The sequence below is a fragment of the Pezoporus flaviventris genome, unplaced genomic scaffold (assembly GCF_033815535.1).
Source record: "Pezoporus flaviventris isolate CSIRO_AGI_PZ_B2104156 unplaced genomic scaffold, CSIRO_AGI_Pfla_v1 ptg000064l, whole genome shotgun sequence".
NCBI classification, from domain to species: domain Eukaryota; kingdom Metazoa; phylum Chordata; class Aves; order Psittaciformes; family Psittacidae; genus Pezoporus; species Pezoporus flaviventris.
This window is the reverse complement of record NW_026892612.1, coordinates 3821894-3843354: the sequence shown is the minus strand read 5'-3', so window position 1 is coordinate 3843354 and position 21461 is coordinate 3821894. Positions and strand designations below refer to the sequence as shown.

General features: G+C 47.6%; 1 protein-coding gene across 2 annotated transcripts in view; it reads left to right on the top strand.

Moving 5' to 3' along the window:
- The first annotated feature begins 175 nt into the window (after positions 1-175).
- The window catches only part of ACER2 (alkaline ceramidase 2), a 45409-nt gene continuing 24123 nt past the window's right edge, over positions 176-21461 (top strand). Inside the window, exon 1 of one of the 2 annotated variants that reach the window (XM_061470861.1) lies at positions 176-361. In XM_061470861.1, the coding sequence (XP_061326845.1) occupies positions 254-361 (108 nt within the window). In that variant the 5' untranslated portion in view covers positions 176-253. Of the gene's footprint in view, positions 362-15605; positions 15936-21461 lie in introns of those variants that run through there. The other variant, XM_061470860.1, reaches the window with a different exon arrangement.

Below are 21461 nucleotides of genomic sequence, written 5' to 3'. Positions count from 1 at the left end.
GCCAGGCGCTGGGCAAGAGGCTCTCACTTGCGAGGGTCCCGCCGCGCACAGGCACAGCTCAGACCCTGCAGAACTGCCCTACGCAGCCCCGACTGTCCCGTAGACAGCGCGACACGCGGCATGCCGGCCAACCGAGCCCCGACCTTCACGCAGGTCCGAGGCGTGCCGAGAGGCGGGGCATGAGGAGGTGGGGCTGTCCGACTAGCATCTCAGGAGTGGCGGAGCCAGAGCGCAGGGTGGACGGGCTACCGTCATGGGCGTGCAGCTGTGGTGGGACCAGCTGCGGGCTGGCAGCTCGGAGGTGGACTGGTGCGAGGACAACTACACCATCGTGCCCGCCATAGCCGAGTTCTACAACACGGTGCGTGGCGGCGACGGCGGTTTTCAGGGGGTGCGGGAGCGGTGGCCGACTTGGGGCCAGGGGGCGGAGAAGAGGGCTCGGCGGCCAGGCAGGGCGCTCTGCGGGGAGGGCAGTGGCGCTCGCCGCGCTCGGCGACTGCCCCGGTTCGGGAGCGGAGGGCGGGTGGGTGGGCGGATGGGAGGTACCTCTGAAGCCCGGCGCGGTCCTGCTGCCTGCGAAGTCCATCAAACAGGGCTTTCATGGGACTGTAGAATGCCCTTCTATCGCTGCCTGCTTCTTCCTTCTCCGGTCCCTGGTACACCTAAAATTAAAGAAAAAGAGCGATTTGGTGTTGTAGATATAAAATCGGGAGGTTTAGAGAGGGCTCATGACGAGCTGTTCGGTAAATAGCGTGCAGCGGGCCCTTGCGGCGCCCGGGTGCAAAACTGATGCTAGATTGCCGGCGTCCAGTACCCGTTTCCACAGGTGTCACCAGGGCGGTGGCGGGTCAAGAAAAAAAACACCGAAGTGTTTTGTCGTGGTTTAAGCCCAGCCGGTAACTCAGAACCAGGCAGCCACTCTCACTTCCCCTCTTCTTCCTCCCCCTGCTCCCAGAGGAATGAGCAGGAGAATCAGAAGAGTGTTAACTCCCATGGGTTGAGATTAGGCCAGCCCAGTAACTAAGGTATAACACAAACCACTACTGCTGCCACCAATAATAATAATGATAAGGGAAATAACAAGGGAAGAGAATACAACCGCTCACCACCCGCCAGTTGTTACCCAGACTGACCCGAGCAGCGATCTAGCCCTTCCGGGTAACTGCCCCCAGTTTATATCCTGGGCATGACGTGCAGTGGTATGGAATACCCCTTTGTCTAGTTTGGGTCAGGTGTCCTGTCCCTGCTTCCTCCTGACTTCCCTTCCTCCCTAACAGAGCATGAGTCTCAGAAAGTCCTTGGTCAGAATAAACATTACTGAGCAGCAACTAAAAACATCGGTGTTACCAGCGCTGTTCTCAGGCTGAAAGTCAAAACCACAGCACTGCACCAGCTACTAAGAAGGAGAAAAATGACTGCTGCTGCTGAACCCAGGACAGGATCCACCCCCTTATTCAAGTTATGCTCAGATCCCACATTTTTCAATATACCATCACTCTTGTTTCATATATATATATATATGTACATGTCCACACATGCACAAAGAGAGAGATCATTCCTTAGTGCATGGACAAATCCCTATAAAGCTGCTGAGTTCATCCGGTCCATGATGTCGGGCTCCATCTCTTGTAACAGTCTTTCAGAGCAGGAGAGGCTGTGTGCAGTGTTGGACTGTTGCCTGCCAATGACACCATGGAACTCGTCACTGCTAAGCTTGTCTGGTTTCTTCAAAGTCCATTCTTTGTTGGGTTAATGGTCAGAGGGAAGTCAGGGCCAGTCGCTAGTGACCTGAAGACATCTAGTTGATGGGCTATAAAAATACTACATAGCAGGCAATAGCATCCAATTGAGTTCGTCGGCTGTTTTCCCCTAAAATCAAATCCACTTGAGGTACACATCAGACTTCCCATCTTCCCACATTACCCACCAAGTATATTTGGGTCCCTGAGCAAAAGCAATCCCAAGGGTGGGTTTGCCTTTACCTGAAGCAGGAGTAACCCAGACTGTCTTCCCTGGCAAATTCTTTATGTCCACCACAGGAACTTTATCCCCTTCTACAGTATGTAAAAGTTCTGAGTGCACTGGGCCAGCTCTGTTGGCAGATCCTCTGGTGTTGACCCACCAGGTGCCTTTTGGTAAATGTGTATCCCAGTGTTTGAAAGTCCCAGCACCCACTGCACTCAGTGTAGTTTTTAACAGCCCATTGTACTGTTCGATTTTCCCAGAGGCTGGTGCATGGTAGGGGATGTGATATACCCACTCAATGCCATGCTCTTTGGCCCAAATGTCTGTAAGATTGTTCCAGAAATGAGTCCCATTGTCTGACTCAGTTCTGTCTGGGGTGCCATGTCACCACAAGATTTTTTTCTCAAGGCCCAGGATACTGTCCCGGGCAGTGGTGTGGGTGCACAGCATGTGTTTCCAGCGATCCAGTGGTTACTTTCACCATGGTAAGCACATGGCGCTTGCCTTGGCGGGTTGGTGGCAGTGTGATATAGTCAATCTGCCAGGCCTCCCCATATTTATACTTCAACCATCGTCCTCCACACCAAAGAGGCTTTAACCGCTTGTCTTGTTTAATTGCAGCACGTGTTTCACACTCATGAATAACCTGGGCAATAGCGCCCATTGTTAAGTCCACCCCTCGATCACGGGCCCATCTATATGTTGCATCTCTGCCCTGATGGCCTGAAGTGTCATGGGCCCACCGGGCCAAAAATAATTCACCTTTATGTTGCCAATCTAAGTCCATCTGAGCCACTTCAATCTTAGCCGCTTTATCCACTTGTTGGTTGTTCTGGTGTTCCTCAGTGGCCCAACTCTTGGGTATATGGGCATCTACATGACGTACTTTCACCACCAGGTTCTGCACCCGGGCAGCAATATCTTTCCACAGTGCAGCAGCCCAGATGGGTTTACCTCTGCGTTGCCAGTTGCTCTGCTTCCATTGCTTCAACCACCCCCACAGGGCATTTGCCACCATCCATGAGTCAGTATAGAGGTAAAGTACTGGCCACTTTTCTCGTTCAGCAATGTCCAGGGCCAGCTGGATGGCTTTCACCTCCGCAAACTGACTCGATTCACCCTCTCCTTCAGCAGTTTCTGCAACTTGTCATCCAGGACTCCATACAGCTGCCTTCCATCTCCGATGCTTTCCCACAATACGGCAAGAGCCATCAGTAAACAAGGCATACTGCTTTTCACTTTCTGGCAGTTTATTATATGGTGGGGCCTCTTCAGCACGCACCACCTCCTCCTTTGGTGACATTCCAAAATCTTTGCCCTCTGGCCAGTCCATGATGACTTCTAGAATGCCTGGACGACTGAGATTTCCTATTCGAGTTTGTTGTGTAATTAGTGCAGCCCATTTACTCCATGTAGCATCAGTTGCATGATGTGTAGAGGAGACCCTGCCTTTGAACATCCAGCCCAGCACGGGCAATGGGGGTGCCAGGAGGAGCTGTGCTTCAGTGCCAATCACTTCCAAAGCAGCTCGAACCCCTTCATAGGCTGCCAGTATCTCTTTCTCAGTTGGGGTATAGCTGGCCTCAGATCCTTTATATCCCCGACTCCAAAAGCCGAGGGGTCGACCTCGAGTCTCCCCTGGAGCTTTCTGCCAGAGGCTCCAGGTAGGACCGTTCTCCCCAGCTGCAGTGTACAGCACATTTTTTACATCTGGCCCGGTCCGGACTGGTCCAAGGGCTACTGCATGAACTCTCTCGTGTTTAATTTGCTCAAAGGCTTGTTGCTGCTCAGGGCCCCATTTAAAATCATTCTTCTTCTGGGTCACATGATAGAGAGGGCTTACAATCGAACTGTAATTTGGGATGTGCATTCTCCAGAACCCCACTGCACCCAAGAAAGCTTGCGTTTCTTTCTTATTAGTTGGTGGAGACATTGCTGTTATCTTGTTGATCACATCTGTGGGGATCTGTCTACGTCCATCTTGCCATTTTATTCCCCAAAATTGAATCTCCTGTGCAGGTCCCTTGACCTTAGTCCGTTTTATGGCAAAACCAGCTTTCAGCAGGATTTGGATTATTTTCCTCCCTTTCTCAAAGACTTCTTCCGCTGTATCGCCCCACGTTGGGCGCCAAAAAGAACTGTCGTGGTTTAAACCCAGTCAGGTAACTTGTTCACTCACTCCCAGTGAGTGGTGCCGAGCTGACAACAATCGAGGTCCGTTCCCCCCCCACCCCACCGGGGCTCTCCCCTTCCCCGCTCCCGGAGGAATGGGGAGGAGAATCGAAAGAGTGCAACTCCTACGGGTTGAGACAAGAACAGTCCAGCAACCAATGTACAACACAAATCACCACCGCTACTATCAACTACAACAATGATAAGGGAAAATAACAAGGGAAGAGAATACGATACCACCGGCCAAGAAAACGAGTCCCACCCGGAAGCCCGTGTCCTTCCGGGTAACTCCCAGTTACCCCCCACCCCGGGCATGATGTGCTGTGGTATGGAATACCTCCTTGGCTAGCCCGGGTCAGGCGCCCCATCTCTGCTTCCTCATGGCTACCCCTCCTCCCTGGCAGAGCATGAGCCTCACAAAGTCCTTGGTCAGGGTAAACATCACTTAGGAATAACCGAAAACATCGGCTTCACCAACACTGTTCCCAGGCTGGAAGTCAAAACACAGCACTGCACCAGCTACCACAAAGGAAAAACATGACTGCTACTGCTGAACCCAGGACATAGTCCCAAAAATTGAATCTCCTGTGCAGGTCCCTTGACCTTACTCTGTTTTATGGCAAAACCGGCTTTCAGCAGGATTTGGATTATTTTCCTCCCTTTCGCAAAGACTTCTTCTGCTTTATCACCTGACATGATAATGTCATCAATGTATTGCAGGTGTTCTGGAGCTTGCCCCTGTTCCACTGCAGTCTGGATCGGTCTGTGGCAGATGGTAGGGCTGTGTTTCCACCCCTGGGGCAGTCGGTTCCAAGTGAACTGGACACCACTCCAAAAGCAAACTGTAGCTTGCACTCTGCTGCCAAAGGAATGGAGAAAAATGCATTGGCAATATCAATCGTGGCATACCACTTGGCTGCCTTTGACTCTAGTTCATACTGAAGTTCTAGCATGTCAGGTATGCCAGCACTCAGTGGTGGTGTGACTTCATTCAGGCCACGATAGTCTATTAGTCTCCACTCTCCATTAGGCTTTTGCACTGGCTATATGGGGCTATTAAAGGGTAAGCAGGTCCTACTGATCACTCCTTGCCTCTCCAGTCTGCGGATCAGCTTATGGATGAGATTCAGGGAGTCTTGGTTGGTGCACTCTTGCCGCCGTTGCACTGTTGTGGTCATGATTGGCACTTGTTGTTCTTTGACCTTCAGCAACCCCACAACAGAAGGATCCTCTGAGAGACCAGGCAAGGTGGGCAGCTGCTTAATTTCCTCTGTCTCCAAAGCAGCAGTGCCACCAGCCCATCAGTACCCTTTTGGGTCTTTGAAGTACCCTCTCTTGAGGTAGTCTGTGCCAAAGATGCATGGAGCCTCTGGACCAGTCACAATAGGGTGCTTTTCCCATTTCCTCCCAGCCAGGCTGATTTCAGCCTCCAGTACAGTCAACTTTTGGGATCCTTCTGTCACTCCAGAAATACAGACGGGTTCCACCCCTTGACAGCTTGATGGCATCAGGGTACACTGTGCATCGGTATCTACTAGAGCCTTATGCTTCTGTGGGACTGATGTACCAGGCCATCTGATCCACACAGTCCAGTAAATCTGATTGTCCCCTACCTTCATCTGGCTAGAGGCAGGGCCCTTCTGATAGTGATCACAATATTGGCCACTTACGTCTTGTAGAAAAGGATAAGTCTTCTTTATCACAGGAGCTGGAATAAAGTCAGCTCTTCCACTCTGTCTGAAGCCTGCTCACCAGACACTGAAGCCCCAGCTTTCATGGGATGATCATCCTTGACTTTTGTTCTCCTCTTCAATTCATGCACCCGTTCCTCCAGAGCTGAGGTAGGTTTTCCATCCCACTTTCTCAGCTCTTGTCTGTGATCACGCAGGTAAAACCATAGGCCTGTGGCGTGTACTTCCTGTATCTTCTCTCTCAAGCAGTAGGGCGCCTTTTGTTAATAGCTGAGATGTGTGTTGATACACGTGGGGAACTGGATAGATTGGATAGATCGTCTCTCAGTTGTTTGAACTCCTGGGACAGTTTTTCCACAGCTGAAATGATGGAAGGGGTGAGATTGTTGTCGAACTCTCGGAGTTGACAAATCATTTCATCCACTGTTGGTGGTACTATGTCATTCCAGATTATTGCTGCCAGTGAGTCAGCGTATGATGATGGTGCACTCCATATAAGTTTCTACCTCATGGGTTGTGTACATTTGGCTTCATCTACAGATCTACAGGTGCATTCCAGCATCCGGCCTGTGATAGGTCATCTCTACAATGGCTGATTCTGTCAGAGACTGGATGCCTTTCTCTGTCGTGGTCCAGTTGGCTGAACAACTTATCATCCTTGTACAGAAACCTTTCTTTCACATCTGCCAAGAGCCACCTCCAAGGGCTGAGGAACTTTTTCTCTTTTGCAGTTGCTTTGTCAATTCCCCCTTCCCTAGCAAGTGATCCTAGCTGCTTGGCTTCCCTACCTTCTAGTTTGTGACCATTGGCCCAGCGTTGGAGCAAACAGGTGATGATGTGCTCCCCTGGTTGACAGGTGAAATCTTTTTGCATATTCCATAGCTCGTTTGAGGTCCAGGGTTGAGAAGTAACCTCTTCTTCCCCTTTCTCTGATCTACTTAATAATAGCTCTTGTTCAGATGCTGTCCTGTGTAGTAAGTGCATTGGTTCTTCATCTTTCTTCACTGTACGGGTTGCTTTTTGTGCCTCTTGTTTGCTTTTCCCCTTATGTACAGGGGCAACTGATATTGGCACAAATTGCTCCTCTGGTTTAGCTGCAGTGATTATCACTGTAGTTGGAGTGGCTGCAGTATGTGTTGTCGGGGTTGATGCAGCTGCTGTGCTTGGGGGTTGAGTAGCACCAGCAGCTGCACTGTCTGTTGTTGTCAGGGTTTGAGTAGCTGCTGTACTTGTCACTGGGGTTGGTGTAATTTCTGTGCTTGGAGTTGGAGTAGCTGCATTGTTTCTTGTAGTCAGTGTGAGTAGCTGCTGTAATTGTCACTGGGGTTGGTGTAGCTGCTGTACTTGGAGTAGCTTCATTGTCTGTTGTAGACAAGAGTGTGAGTAGCTGCTGTACTTGTCACTGGGGCTGGTGTAGCTGCTGCATTTGGAGTTGGAGTAGCTGCGTTGTCTGTTGTTTTGCCATCAGATCCAGTGACATCTTTTTCCCTTTGAAGGTGCTGGATAGTGTTGAACAGGTTTCTGTAAGCATAGGCCAAGTCCCAGCATGTTGCCATGATTTCTCCTTCTCTGGTATGACCAGGATGACAACACAACTCATATAAGACTTTTACTAGTTTTTCCAGATATTGCACTTGTTCAGCAGTAAAGTTCCAAAGCTCTTGAGGGGACCACTGGCCTAGATACTTGCCCGTACTATCCCACACACCTTGCCACTCATGACTGTCCAGCCTTGGGGAAAATCTCTTGGTCCTCCTATGTAGTCATCTAACCCTAAACCAGACCCAAACCTGACTCTGCTTAACTTTTGAGATCAGATGAAATGGTCAGGAGTAAAACACACTCCGTATCTGTGCCAACATGCTGATCCCCATTGTCGTGGTTTAAACCCAGTCAGGTAACTTGTTCACTCACTCCCAGTGAGTGGTGCCGAGCTGACAACAATCAAGGTCCGTGTCCGTCTCCCCCCCTCCTGCACCGGGGCTCTCCCCTTCCCCGCTCCCGGAGGAACGGGGAGGAGGATCGAGAGAGTGCAACTCCTACGGGTTGAGACAAGAACAGTCCAGCAACAAATCACCACCGCTACTATCAGCTAAAACAATGATAAGGGAAAATAACAAGAGAAGAGAATACGATACCACCGGCCAAGAAAGCGAGTTCCACCCGGAAGCCCCTGTCCTTCCGGGTAACTCCCAGTTACCCCCCACCCCGGGCATGACGTGCTGTGGTATGGAATACCTCCCTGGCTAGCCCGGGTCAGGCGCCCCGTCTCTGCTTCCTCACAGCCTCCCCTCCTCCCTGGCAGAGCATGAGCCTCACAGAGTCCTTGGTCAGGGTAAACATCACTTAGCAACAACCGAAAACATCGGCTTCACCAACACTGTTCTCAAACTAGAAGTCAAAACACAGCACTGCACCAGTTAACACAAAGGAAAAAACATGACTGCTACTGCTGAACCCAGGACATTATCCACCCCTTATTCCATACCATTCACGTCGTGCTCAGATCCCACATTTTCAATACACCATCGCTCTCCCACATATATACATCCATATACATACAGACCAAGAGGAAAAAATCATTTTCTTAGTGCATGGACCAATCCCTATAATGCTGCCGAGTCCATTCGGTCCATGATGTTCCAAGTTCATTCTCTGTTGGGATGATGGCTGGAGGGAAGTCAGGGCCAGTCGCTGGTGACCTGGAGACATCTAGTTGATGGGCTATAAAAGCATTACACAGCAGGCAACGGCATACAATTGAGTTCACTGGCTGTTTTCCCCTAAAATCAAATCCCCTTGAGGTATACATCGGACTTCCCCATCTTCCCGCATTACCCACCAAGTATATCCAGGTCCCTGAGCAAAAGCAATCCCACGAGTGGGTTTGCCTTTACCTGAAGCAGGAATAACCCAGACTGTCTTCCCCAGCAAATTCTTCATATGCACCACGGGAACTTTGTCCCCCTCTACAATATGTAAAAGTTCTGACTGGGCTGGGCCAGCCCTGTTGGCAGATCCTCTGGTGTTGACCAATCAGGTGGCCTTTGGTAAATGTGTATCCCAATGCTTGAAAGTTCCCCCACCCATCGCTCTCAGTGTAGTTTTTAACAGCCCATTGTACCGTTCGATTTTCCCAGAGGCTGGAGCATGGTAGGGGATGTGATATACCCACTCAATGCCATGCTCTTTGGCCCAAATATCTATAAGGTTATTCCGGAAATGAGTCCCATTGTCTGACTCAATTCTCTCTGGGGTGCCGTGTCGCCACAAAATCTGTTTCTCAAGGCCCAGGATGGTGTTCCGGGCAGTGGCATGGGGCACAGCGTATGTTTCCAGCCACCCGGTGGTTACTTCCACCATGGTAAGCACATGGCGCTTGCCTTGGCGGGTTGGTGGCAGTGTGATATAGTCAATCTTCCAGGCCTCCCCATATTTATACTTCAACCATCGTCCTCCATACGAAAGAGGCTTTAACCGCTTGGCTTGTTTAATTGCAGCACATGTTTCACACTCATGAATAACCTGGGCAATAGTGTCCATTGTTAAGTCCACCCCTCGGTCACGGGCCCATCTGTATGTTGCATCTCTGCCCTGATGGCCTGAAGTGTCATGGGCCCACCGGGCCAAAAATAATTCACCTTTATGTTGCCAATCTAAGTCCATCTGAGCCACTTCAATCTTAGCCGCTTTATCCACTTGTTGGTTGTTCTGGTGTTCCTCAGTGGCCCGACTCTTGGGTACATGGGCATCTACATGACGTACCTTCACCACCAGGTTCTGCACCCTGGCAGCAATATCTTTCCACAGGGCAGCAGCCCAGATGGGTTTACCTCTGCGTTGCCAGTTGCTCTGCTTCCATTGCTTCAACCACCCCCACAGGGCATTTGCCACCATCCATGAGTCAGTATAGAGATAAAGTACTGGCCACTTTTCTCGTTCAGCAATGTCCAGGGCCAGCTGGATGGCTTTCACCTCCGCAAACTGACTCGATTCACCCTCTCCTTCAGCAGTTTCTGCAACTTGTCGTCTAGGACTCCATACAGCTGCCTTCCATCTCCGATGCTTTCCCACAATACGGCAAGAGCCATCAGTAAACAAGGCATACTGCTTTTCACTTTCTGACAGTTTATTATATGGTGGAGCCTCTTCAGCACGCACCACCTCCTCCTCTGGTGACATTCCGAAATCTTTGCCCTCTGGCCAGTCCATGATGACTTCTAGAATGCCTGGACGACTGGGATTTCCTATTCGAGTTCGTTGTGTAATTAGTGCAGCCCATTTACTCCATGTAGCATCAGTTGCATGATGTGTAGAGGAGACCCTGCCTTTGAACATCCAGCCCAGCACGGGCAATGGGGGTGCCAGGAGGAGCTGTGCTTCAGTGCCAATCACTTCCAAAGCAGCTCGAACCCCTTCATAGGCTGCCAGTATCTCTTTCTCAGCTGGGGTATAGCTGGCCTCAGATCCTTTGTATCCCCGACTCCAAAAGCCGAGGGGTCGACCTCGAGTCTCCCCTGGAGCTTTCTGCCAGAGGCTCCAGGTAGGACCGTTCTCCCCAGCTGCAGTGTACAGCACATTTTTTACATCTGGCCCGGTCCGGACTGGTCCAAGGGCTACTGCATGAACTCTCTCGTGTTTAATTTGCTCAAAGGCTTGTTGCTGCTCAGGGCCCCATTTAAAATCATTCTTCTTCTGGGTCACATGATAGAGAGGGCTTACAATCGAACTGTAATTTGGGATGTGCATTCTCCAGAACCCCACTGCACCCAAGAAAGCTTGCGTTTCTTTCTTATTAGTTGGTGGAGACATTGCTGTTATCTTGTTGATCACATCTGTGGGGATCTGTCTACGTCCATCTTGCCATTTTATTCCCCAAAATTGAATCTCCTGTGCAGGTCCCTTGACCTTAGTCCGTTTTATGGCAAAACCAGCTTTCAGCAGGATTTGGATTATTTTCCTCCCTTTCTCAAAGACTTCTTCCGCTGTATCGCCCCACACAATAATGTCATCAATGTATTGCAGGTGTTCTGGAGCTTGCCCCTGTTCCAGTGCAGTCTGGATCAGTCCATGGCAAATGGTAGGGCTGTGTTTCCACCCCTGGGGCAGTCGGTTCCAAGTGAACTGGACACCCCTCCAAGTAAAAGCAAACTGTGGCCTGCACTCTGCTGCCAAAGGAATGGAGAAAAATGCATTGGCAATATCAATCGTGGCATACCACTTGGCTGCCTTTGACTCTAGTTCATACTGAAGTTCTAGCATGTCCGGTACGGCAGCACTCAATGGTGGTGTGACTTCATTCAGGCCACGATAGTCTACTGTTAGTCTCCATTCTCCATTAGACTTTCGCACTGGCCATATGGGGCTATTGAAGGGTGAGCGGGTCCTGCTGATCACCCCCTGACTCTCCAGTCTACGGATCAGCTGATGGATGGGAATCAGGGAGTCTCGGTTGGTGCGATATTGCCGCCGGTGCACTGTTGTGGTCGCAATTGGCACTTGTTTTTCTTCAACTTTCAGCAACCCCACAGCAGAGGGATCTTCTGAGAGACCAGGCAAGGTGGACAGCTGCTCAATTTCCTCAGTCTCCACAGCAGCAATACCAAAAGCCCATCAGTACCCTTTTGGGTCTTTGAAGTACCCTCTCTTGAGGTAGTCTATGCCGAGGATGCATGGAACCTCTGGACCAGTCACAATAGGGTGCTTTTGCCACTCCCTCCCAGTAAGGCTGATTTCAGCCTCCAGCACAGTCAACTCTTGGGATCCTCCTGTTACTCCAGAAATATAGATGGGTTCCACCCCTTGACAGCTTGATGGCATCAGGGTACACTGTGCACCGGTATCTACTAGAGCCTTATACTTCTGTGGGACTGATGTGCCAGGCCATCTGATCCACACAGTCCAGTAAATCTGATTGTCCCCTACCTCCACCTGGCTGGAGGCAGGGCCCCTCTAATGGTCGTCACAGCATTGGACACTTAAGTCGTGTTGAAAGGGATTATTCTTCGTTATCACAGGAGCTGGAGTAAAATCAGCTCTTCCACTCCATCTGGGAAACTGCTCACCAGAGACTGAAGCCGTAGCTCTCATGGGACGATCAGTCTTGGCCCTTGCTCCCCTCTTCAGTTCACTCACCCGTTCCTCCAAAGCTGAAGTAGGTTTTCCATCCCACTTTGTCATGTCTTCTCCGTGATCCAGCAGGTAAAACCATAGGGTACCCCGTGGCGTATACCTTCTGTATCTCCTCTCTTGAACAATAGGACGTCTTTTGTTAATAGCTGAGACATGTGTTGGTACACGTGAGGAGCTGGATAAATCAGATAGATCGTCCCTCAATTTGTCGAGGTCCTGGGACAGTTTTTCCACAGCTGAGATGATGGAAGAAGTGAGATTGTCTTCAAACTCTAAGAGTTTATGAACCATTTCATCCACTGTTAGTGGTACTATGTCATTCCAGGTCACTGTTGCCAATGAATGGGCATATGATGACGGTGCATTCCGTGTAAGTTTTCGCCACATGGGTCGTGTACATTCAACTTCATCTGGATCTATAGGTGTATCCCCGTTATTCGGCTTGATGTGATAGATCATCTCTACGATGGCCGATTCCCTCAGAGACTGGATGCCTTTGTCTATAGTAGTCCACTTGGCCGAATGACTCGTAACATCGTCCTTGTACGGAAACCTTTCTTTCACAGCTGCCAAGAGCCTCCTCCAAAGGCTGAGGGACTTTTTCTCTCTTGCAATTGCTTTGTCAATTCCCCCTTCTCTAGCAAGTGATCCCAGCTGCTTGGCTTCTGTACCTTCTAGTTCGTGACCATCGGCCCCATTGTCCCAGCATCGGAGTAACCAGGTGATGATGTGCTCCCCTGGTTGACGAGTAAAATCTTTTCGCATATTCCGCAGCTCGGTTGAGGTCCGAGGTCGAGAAGTTACCTCTTCTTCTTCTTCTTCGTCATGTGATGATGACTCCTGATCAGATTCTGGACCGGGTGGTGAATTCATTGGTTCTTCATCTCGCTTCACCCTTTTTGCCTCCTTTTTGCTTGTTCTCTTGCGTACAGGGGCAACTGATATTGGTACGAATTGGTCCTCTGGTTTGGCTGCAGTGATTATCACTGTGGTTTGAGTAGCGACTGTACTTGTTGCTGGGGGTGGTGTAGCTACCGTGCTTGGAGCTGGGGTAACCGCGCTGTCTGTTGCAGTTGAAGTTTGAGCAGCTGCTGTACTTGCCACTGGGGTAGCTGCGCAGTTCATTGCAGCCAAAGTTTGAGTAGCGACTGTCGCTTTGCCCTCAAATCCGCCGACATTCTTTTCCTTTTGAAGGTGCTGGATAGTGTTGAACAAGGCCCTGTAAGCATAGGCCAAGCCCCAGCACGTTGCCGTGATTTGTCCATCTCTGGTATGGCCAGAATGACCACACACCTCATTTAAGTGTTTTACTAATTCTTCTGGATTTTGCAGTTGTTCGGTAGTGAAATTCCAAAATACTGGAGGGGCCCACTGACCTAGATACTTGCCCATACTGTCCCACACACCCTGCCACTCATGGCTGTCCAGCCTCTGGGAAAATCTCTCGGTCCTCCTACATCGTCGTTTGACCCCAGACAAGACCCAAACCTGAATCTGCTTAACTCTTGAAATCAGTAGTGGGCAAAACACACTCTGTATGCGTGTTAGCATGGTGATTCCCATCACCATCAGCAAACAAGTCTCAACAGCATTAAAAGGCCATTCAAAAAATTCAAAACTCTCAAATGTAAATGGTCTGGGGGGACGACTAGGAGGGTAAAAGGATGTCTCCTTCACAGGTTGAGCACCTGAGAAGGAGAAAAAAGATGTGTAATTGCTAAGCACCTCCATCATATACCTCCCAAAGTATAAAGGTGGTGACCACACTGGGAACATAAGCCAGATCAGTTTCATGATCAATGATTCTATTGTATTACAAGTCATTACCATAAAGTACAATGGGATAAAAACCTTAGCCCAAGCCCCACACTTGAAAAACACTAATACAGCCAATACCGGATGGACGTAAGATATGATATACTGAAACTGTGAGATCAAGAGGAAAAACCTTGAGAGCCAATAAATCAGCATTGTGACGAGTGACTATCAATCCAGTCAGATCTGTTCTTATCTCAACCCCTCGTGCCCCACGTTGGGCGCCAAAAAGAACTGTCGTGGTTTAAACCCAGTCAGGTAACTTGTTCACTCACTCCCAGTGAGTGGTGCCGAGCTGACAACAATCAAGGTCCGTGTCCGTCTCCCCCCCCCCCCTGCACCAGGGCTCTCCCCTTCCCCGCTCCCGGAGGAACGGGGAGGAGGATCGAGAGAGTGCAACTCCTACGGGTTGAGACAAGAACAGTCCAGCAACAAATCACCACCGCTACTATCAGCTAAAACAATGATAAGGGAAAATAACAAGAGAAGAGAATACGATACCACCGGCCAAGAAAGCGAGTTCCACCCGGAAGCCCCTGTCCTTCCGGGTAACTCCCAGTTACCCCCCACCCCGGGCATGACGTGCTGTGGTATGGAATACCTCCCCGGCTAGCCCGGGTCAGGCGCCCCGTCTCTGCTTCCTCACAGCCTCCCCTCCTCCCTGGCAGAGCATGAGCCTCACAGAGTCCTTGGTCAGGGTAAACATCACCCAGCAACAACCGAAAACATCGGCTTCACCAACACTGTTCTCAAACTAGAAGTCAAAACACAGCACTGCACCAGTTAACACAAAGGAAAAAACATGACTGCTACTGCTGAACCCAGGATACCCATCACAATCAGCAGGCAGGTCTCAAGGGTACCCAAAGGCCAGACAAAACCTTCAGAACTCTCAAATGATGCTGTAAATGGTCTGGTGGGGGAGCTGGGAGCATAATGGAATGTCTCCTTCATAGGGTGACCACCTGAGAAGGGAAAAAAGATGTGTAATTGCTAAACACTTCCATTATATACCTCCCAAAGTATAGAGATGGTGACCACACTGGGAACACAAGCCAGATCAGTTTCATGATCAATGAGTCTATTGTATTACAAGTAATTACCATACAGTACAATGAAACAAAAACCTTAGGCCAAGGTCCCCAGCTGATAAATACTAACACAGCAAATACCAGCTGAAAGTAAGGTATTCTGAAACTCCAAGATGAAGAGCAACAACTTTGAGAGCCAATAAATCAGCATTGTAACAAGTGACTATTAATCCAAAACAATGAATGCTTATCACAAATACAATTAGACACACTCTGGTCAGATCTGTTGTTACCTCAACCCTTTGTGCCCCACATTGGGCGCCACAAAGAGCTGTGGTGGTTTAAACCCAGCCATTAACTCACAACCATGCAGCCGCCTGCTCGCTCCTCCCTCCGCCTTTCTTCTTCCCTCCTGCTCCGGGAGGGATGAGGAGGAGAACTAAAAGAATGTAACTCCCATGGGCTGAGATAAGAACAGTCCAGTAACTAAGGTATAACACAAACCACTACTGCTACCACCAATAATAATAATGATAATGGAAATAACAAGGGAAGAGAATACCACCACTCACCACCTGCTGATCAATACCCAGCCTGACCCGAGAAGTGGTCTAGCCCTTCTGGGTAACTGCCCCCCGTTTACATACTGGGCATGACGTGCAGTGGTATGGAATACCTCTTTGGCTAGTTTGGGTCAGGTGTCCTGTCCCTGCTTCCTCACGGCTTCCCCTCCTCCCTGGCAGAGCATGAGACTCACAAAGTCCTTGGTCAGAGTAAACATTACGTAGGAACAACTAAAAACATCGGTGTTATCAGCGTTGTTCCCAGGCTGAAAGTCAAAACCACAGCACTGCACCAGCTACTAAGAAGGAGAAAAATGCCTGGTACTGCTTAACCCAGGACATGTTTGGAAGCAAAACTCGGATTCATCCATGTAGTTTTGGCGCAAAAAAGGCAAAGCTTGCCCTGAGTTTGCAGGATGAAGGCAGCAATGTACTTTTGGGAGAAAAAGAAATATCTGTTTGTGAAAGTAGCTGAAGAAAGGAAAGAGGGGGAAAAGGACAAATGTTCCAGCAAGCTATGGTTCATCCCTGAGCCGTTACACCACACCAGTACCCCTCAGCTGATGGTGAGAACCTGTCAAGTCGTAGCCCAGCAACAGCTGGATTGCCCTGTACCACGCATCTTGGAAAGGGTGCAGTGCTCCTTACATCCTATGGATTTAAAGAATTGCAGTGACAGGTAGATTGACCAGAGATAGTGCATTGGACTTTCTGGTAGTTTGCCTTTCCATGCAAAACACATGTACAGGAGCAAACCCTGCCAATATCCAATCTGTTTTCTGTTCTTTAGTGTCTGAGGTGTGCACAAATGAGGAGCTGGTGCTTCTGCCTTGCCTCTTTTGTACTTTAAAATGGTATTTTATTTTCTCCCAAATTCCATCCAGAGCTGTCTTTCCCTTTCAAGCTGTTTCTTCAACTACTGACATCCAGTGGAAGAAATGTGACCGGCTTCACTTACTGGAGCGTGTACAGTGGGGTGTGCTGCACATACAGAGCAAGTAATTAGTGCAAGATGCACATTGCTAACGTGTTGTTTTTTTTTCTTGTAGTTTGCTCCCAAAGGCGTCCAGGTGGTGGCTGGTCTAATAGGGGGAACTGTCTGCTTTCTTTGTGTCTGATGTCACTGTGCAAGAACCAAAAACAAAGGGAGAAAAAGGTCAGGATAAACAAGTTTCTTGAAGACAGCCAGTGTGTTTTGGAGCCAGCTATGCAGGGGGATGAGTATCCTTCTAACTGTACTGAGCTGATCAGCAGTGGTACAGAAGCTTGCAAAACGCTAGGAGATAGAGGTATGTCTGGATGAATAACTGAGGTTCCATACAGGGTAACAGAGAGACAGAGCAAAACTTTATCCCTGAATCCCCTGTACTGTGGCAGCTGTGTGTGAGTTGGTGAGCTGTCCACTGAAAGGCGAAGCAGAAAGAGTCTCCCTTGAGGGTAGCTGTGTTTAGCCTCTTGTCCTGGGTTCACCTCAAGGGAATTTGATTTTAGGGGGAGGGAAAGAAGGGGGGGGGGGGTGTGAGTTAACGAGTTACCTGACTGGGTTTAAACCACGACACCTCTCTTCAATAGTAACAAGTCATTGTGAAGTTCGACTTCTGTGTTAGTAACTTCTGAAAATTAAGACAGTGACTCACAATAGATTGATGGCGTTGTTCAACTGTGACCCCCAAAAGCCAGATGCTCACAGGACAGTTGGGAGATTTTGGCTCGACTCTAACACGCAACTTAAGTCTAAATTTTATTACTTCTAAGATGGTTCAGGTCTGACTCTGACTCAAACCCTCTTGAAGTTTCAGGAAGGACTCTTCAACAGACCAGAATGTAGCATCTGGGTCTTTAAGCTGTATATTAAAACCTTGCTAATCCACATTTCAAAGTGTCTGGCCGAGGTCAGAGATGAAGTGCTCATTCAATCTTCCTCTCACTCAATATTCCTGTAAGCACACAACTGAAACACTATCTGAAATGTTTTTGGTTTGTTTTTTTTTTGTTGTTTTGATGTTTTTCTTTCTTTAGTCATTGGTTTGTTCTGATGGGACTCAATCCTCATATGTTATACCTAAATTTAACTCGATTTAGTTAAAAAGCAAACCAAAGTGCTTGGCAGGATTAAATCAGTAGGAGAATATCTTTTCAGAGGTTTTGTACAAATTGATCAGCCTAATTTCCTAAAACACATGTGGGTTAGATGGATATGATTTTGTGTTCAGGTCTTACACAGTTTCAGGAAGAAGGCCATCAAGTACTTTGTAACTGAAATTAAAAGAGCAGTTACAAGAAGACTGGCTTTCCCTGCCCCCTGCCCCCCCCCCCCCCCCAAATGAGTGATGTGTCCTGATGCAGTCTAAACTTACTCAAGAACACAAACAAGTGCCCCCATATGAGCAAAAAGGATTTATCCAGTGCACAGTTATTTACAAAAAAAAAAGCTGTTGTTTGTGTTTCAATCATCCAAAAACAGTAACTTTTTTCTTTTTTTTCTCTGTTGTTACCAAAGTAAGTACTTTACAGTTCAGTATGTTGCATAAAGTTGTGCATGTCATACGTATTTCTTGCCAGATTTCCATTTGAAGAGGGAATTGCCAGTGGTTTTATTCCTCAACTTTTGTCCCCTAGTGGTATGTAAATGAAAGTTTTAAAAAGTTGTGGGATAGTTGTAAGAGTGTAAAAGAATGCTTGTAGTCTCTCTACATCATCTTTTTTACTTAAAGAAGTCTTTTCGCTTATGGAAGTGGCATGCTCGTGGATCAGAATATAAAAGAAACAAACTTGGTGAACTCACCAAGAGCTACTTAGTCTATTTTTACTTTTTCCTCACAAAGAGTTAGTGCAATAAGTGTTGCTGTGGTGGTTGAATGCTACAGCTGCTGTCTGGGAGGCGTACTGGATAGTGAAGAATACTTGAGCTTTGGCAGGACTGCAGGAAACATCCTCTGTCAGGACTGTGGCCAAATACGGGTGAAGTTTTGTGGTCATGATCTGAGGAAGCCTCTGGTGTTCCCTCTGTGGCTCATGTCCTGTATCCCTTTCATACAATTAAGTAGTTGGAAATTGAAACTAAAGGTCCAGAAATGCATGAAGATGGAGGATGGACTGTTAATGATGAGCCACTTACCTTTTTCGAGGGCAGTAACTTTTAATCCCTGTCTTTTGCAGATCCCAAAGAAAATACTCCTGTTACTGTTGCACTAAACTGTGTCATCATTTTAATTATACATTATGAAGCCATGCAGTGTAATTGTATATTATGTAAAAAAAATTGCACATGCAGCATGAAACCAGAGCCAAACGGATAGGTGCCTCACTTGCTTGGAAAGGGTGGTGTTAGTTGTGGAATATTTAAGGGTGTGTGTCCTCATAGGGAGCCAGGCTGATACCAGTGAGGGAAAAGCAGCAGGTCAGTTGTAGTATATCTTTTATTGACACTGAACTTGGAACTAAGAGAACTTCAGCGAAGTGTTTCAGAACATGTTCCAGAGTCTTGATTTGAATATAGTTTGTGAAAAATACAGTTTGTGGAACTACGTATTGCATGGAAGAGATACCATATTAGCACATTTTTTTAAAACTTCATAGAAAAGGATTTCAGTACTAAAGTTATTTCAATGTGTACAATATTAGAAAATCTTCCTGGTGGCTTTCTTGAAGAGCACAAGTCATGGTCAAATCCAGGTTGCAAGGGTATTCTTGCATTTGCAGGCAGGACCTTAGCATGAACAGGAGTTCAGTGCCAGAAGCGCACTAACTTGGGACAGAATTGCTAATTGTCTAATTGCTAGTATAAACCTTCATTGCTGCAGGTATGGTAAGTAGGTGTGTTTCCTTCATCATGTTCTTCCTAGGCAGAAAAAGGACTTCCTAGCCATATTTGTATAGACTGCACTTAGCTGGTCTGATTTCTTTGTTTGTTAGTCCTAGCTGTGGAGATGGAAAGGGTTTTTTGACACCACTTTGTTTATAACCATCTATTTTTTCCCCCTTAACACCACCCTTTGGCCTAACAGTGGCTTAAAGCCTAAAATGTGTAGAGCACTCCCAGGTTCCCAGAGGTCTTGTTCATATTCCATCATCCCTGCTGTCAGTCACTGTGTATGCATTCTACCTGTTTGGGGGTGAGGGGAGCCCTCCCATTCTGTGCTTAGGTCAGCACATTGCACTCTGGGATCCTGTCCTATGGCTTTATTCTCAGTGTTGCTAACATTCTCTGCTGCGTGGAGTTGGTGAGTTTTTTGTGAATGGAAGATGCTCAAGTGAGCCTGTTTGCTTGAATGTGTAGGTTGGTTTACATGAATTAAGGAAATGGATCTGTCTCTTAAAATATATTGAAATACGATATTACTTTATAAATAATGTTTTGGTCTCACATGAATTAAGGAAATAGATCTGCCTCTTAAAATATGCTAAAATAGGATATTACTTTATAAATAATACTTTGTTCTTTACCTTGCCTCCCCAGGATTGTGCAGTATCCTGCAATCTGACACTGCCACATGCCCATATTGTCAACCTTCCACCCATCTTAATTTGTGAACAACAAACGCAGAATTTGCTGCCTTGGTGGGGTGAAGGATTTCTGTACTATGAGTCCTTTTATTCCTACTTGAAGAGGTGCTTGGTCTATGGCACTTGCTGCCCCTCAGGTTTGTACTTCTGCTTTATGAAGATGGATTCCTGCATGACAAGCATGCTGCAGGAGATGGTAACTGGCAGAAGGATTCAACCCTTGCATTGATTCAGACAGGGCAGTCCAGTGGGAGGTGGCTCTCTGGCCTGACTGCAAGGAGCCCTCTGCATTAGCAAGTCTTTGGCTGGTCTGTGTGCTATTACCAGGGTGCTGCTGGTAGAGATTTGCATAGTATTTGCAGCTATGAACTGTGTGGGTGATTGCTTTTTCTAAGTATTTGAATGAAATCTTAAAGCCAAGACTTTGGAATGAAACACAGCTTGCCTGTTGAGGATGTACCTTTAGTGTGAGGGAAGGTGTCTGATGTGAAGTAGATGGTGCTGAGAAATTGCTTCTGTAGTCACTGTCATTTTGGATGGCAGCTTAGGAACATGCTTTGATAGGCCTTGCAGATGTTAAATAGACGTGTCCGTTTTAATCATCATAAGCTCTGTCCTCAGACCATGTAGAGTTTTGGAGCACAGGGTGTAAATGAACAAATGCCTTTTTTGTGTGTTGTTCTTGAACCCTTTCTCCATCAGATTTTCATTAATGTCAGGAAAAGTTTACAGGTCTCGGCAAAGAGGGGACCTGTCCCAAGGGAATGCTCTTTCCCAGTTGTTTTCTACATCTGCTTTAGGGAATGTCGCTGGGAATTACTTTCTCTTGTGCTTGGGATATGTGGGGGAAGGTAAGGAAACTGGGGCTGGTGAATTCATCCTGTCCCATTGTGAATCAGCAGTAGGGCCTTCCTGTAACTGCCTAGTGCCACAGCTGGCCCTCAGCACTGGCAGCTCCTTCTGGGGAGAACCAAGTGATGACTGCAGTGAGAGCTCCTGATAATTGCCAGTAAAGTGTTTTCAGCCTTTAACTAGAGAGCCATGTTTTAGATTGTTGGTAAGCAAGAGAAATAAGTTTTTGTTGAACTTTCACATATTAAATTAAAGCCCCTTACAGTAGTTTGAATTCTAAGCCTTTTCACCTTCCTATAACCAGTTTTCAATCATACTGAGTTGTTTTTGTAATGGAGAATCAAAAGATACAAATTGTAAAAGGATTTGCAGCTTTAGGCTTTCTACACCACACAAAAAGGGTTCTAACTTTTAGCTTGGTTTTGTATTTCAGCTTCCAGACAGTAGTTATTGCTCAGTGAATTGACTGCCACAAAACTTGATTAACCCGGTACTTACACTGCTTTTTACATGCTAGGCTTGACAGCCACTTAGAGGAAAGGTCACTTGTCAGGACATCCTGTTCCTCAGCTGTTTGTTCTTGTAAGCTTCCTGAATTGCAACAGTTGAGTATTTGTAGATTTGCAAGAAAATTCCTCTGGGAATAGATTTGAAAGGTAATTTAATGATGTGACTAGCTACTAGTTTTACATTGTTTAAAGTTTTATGCTCTTACTAGGTTTTAATGGTACTAA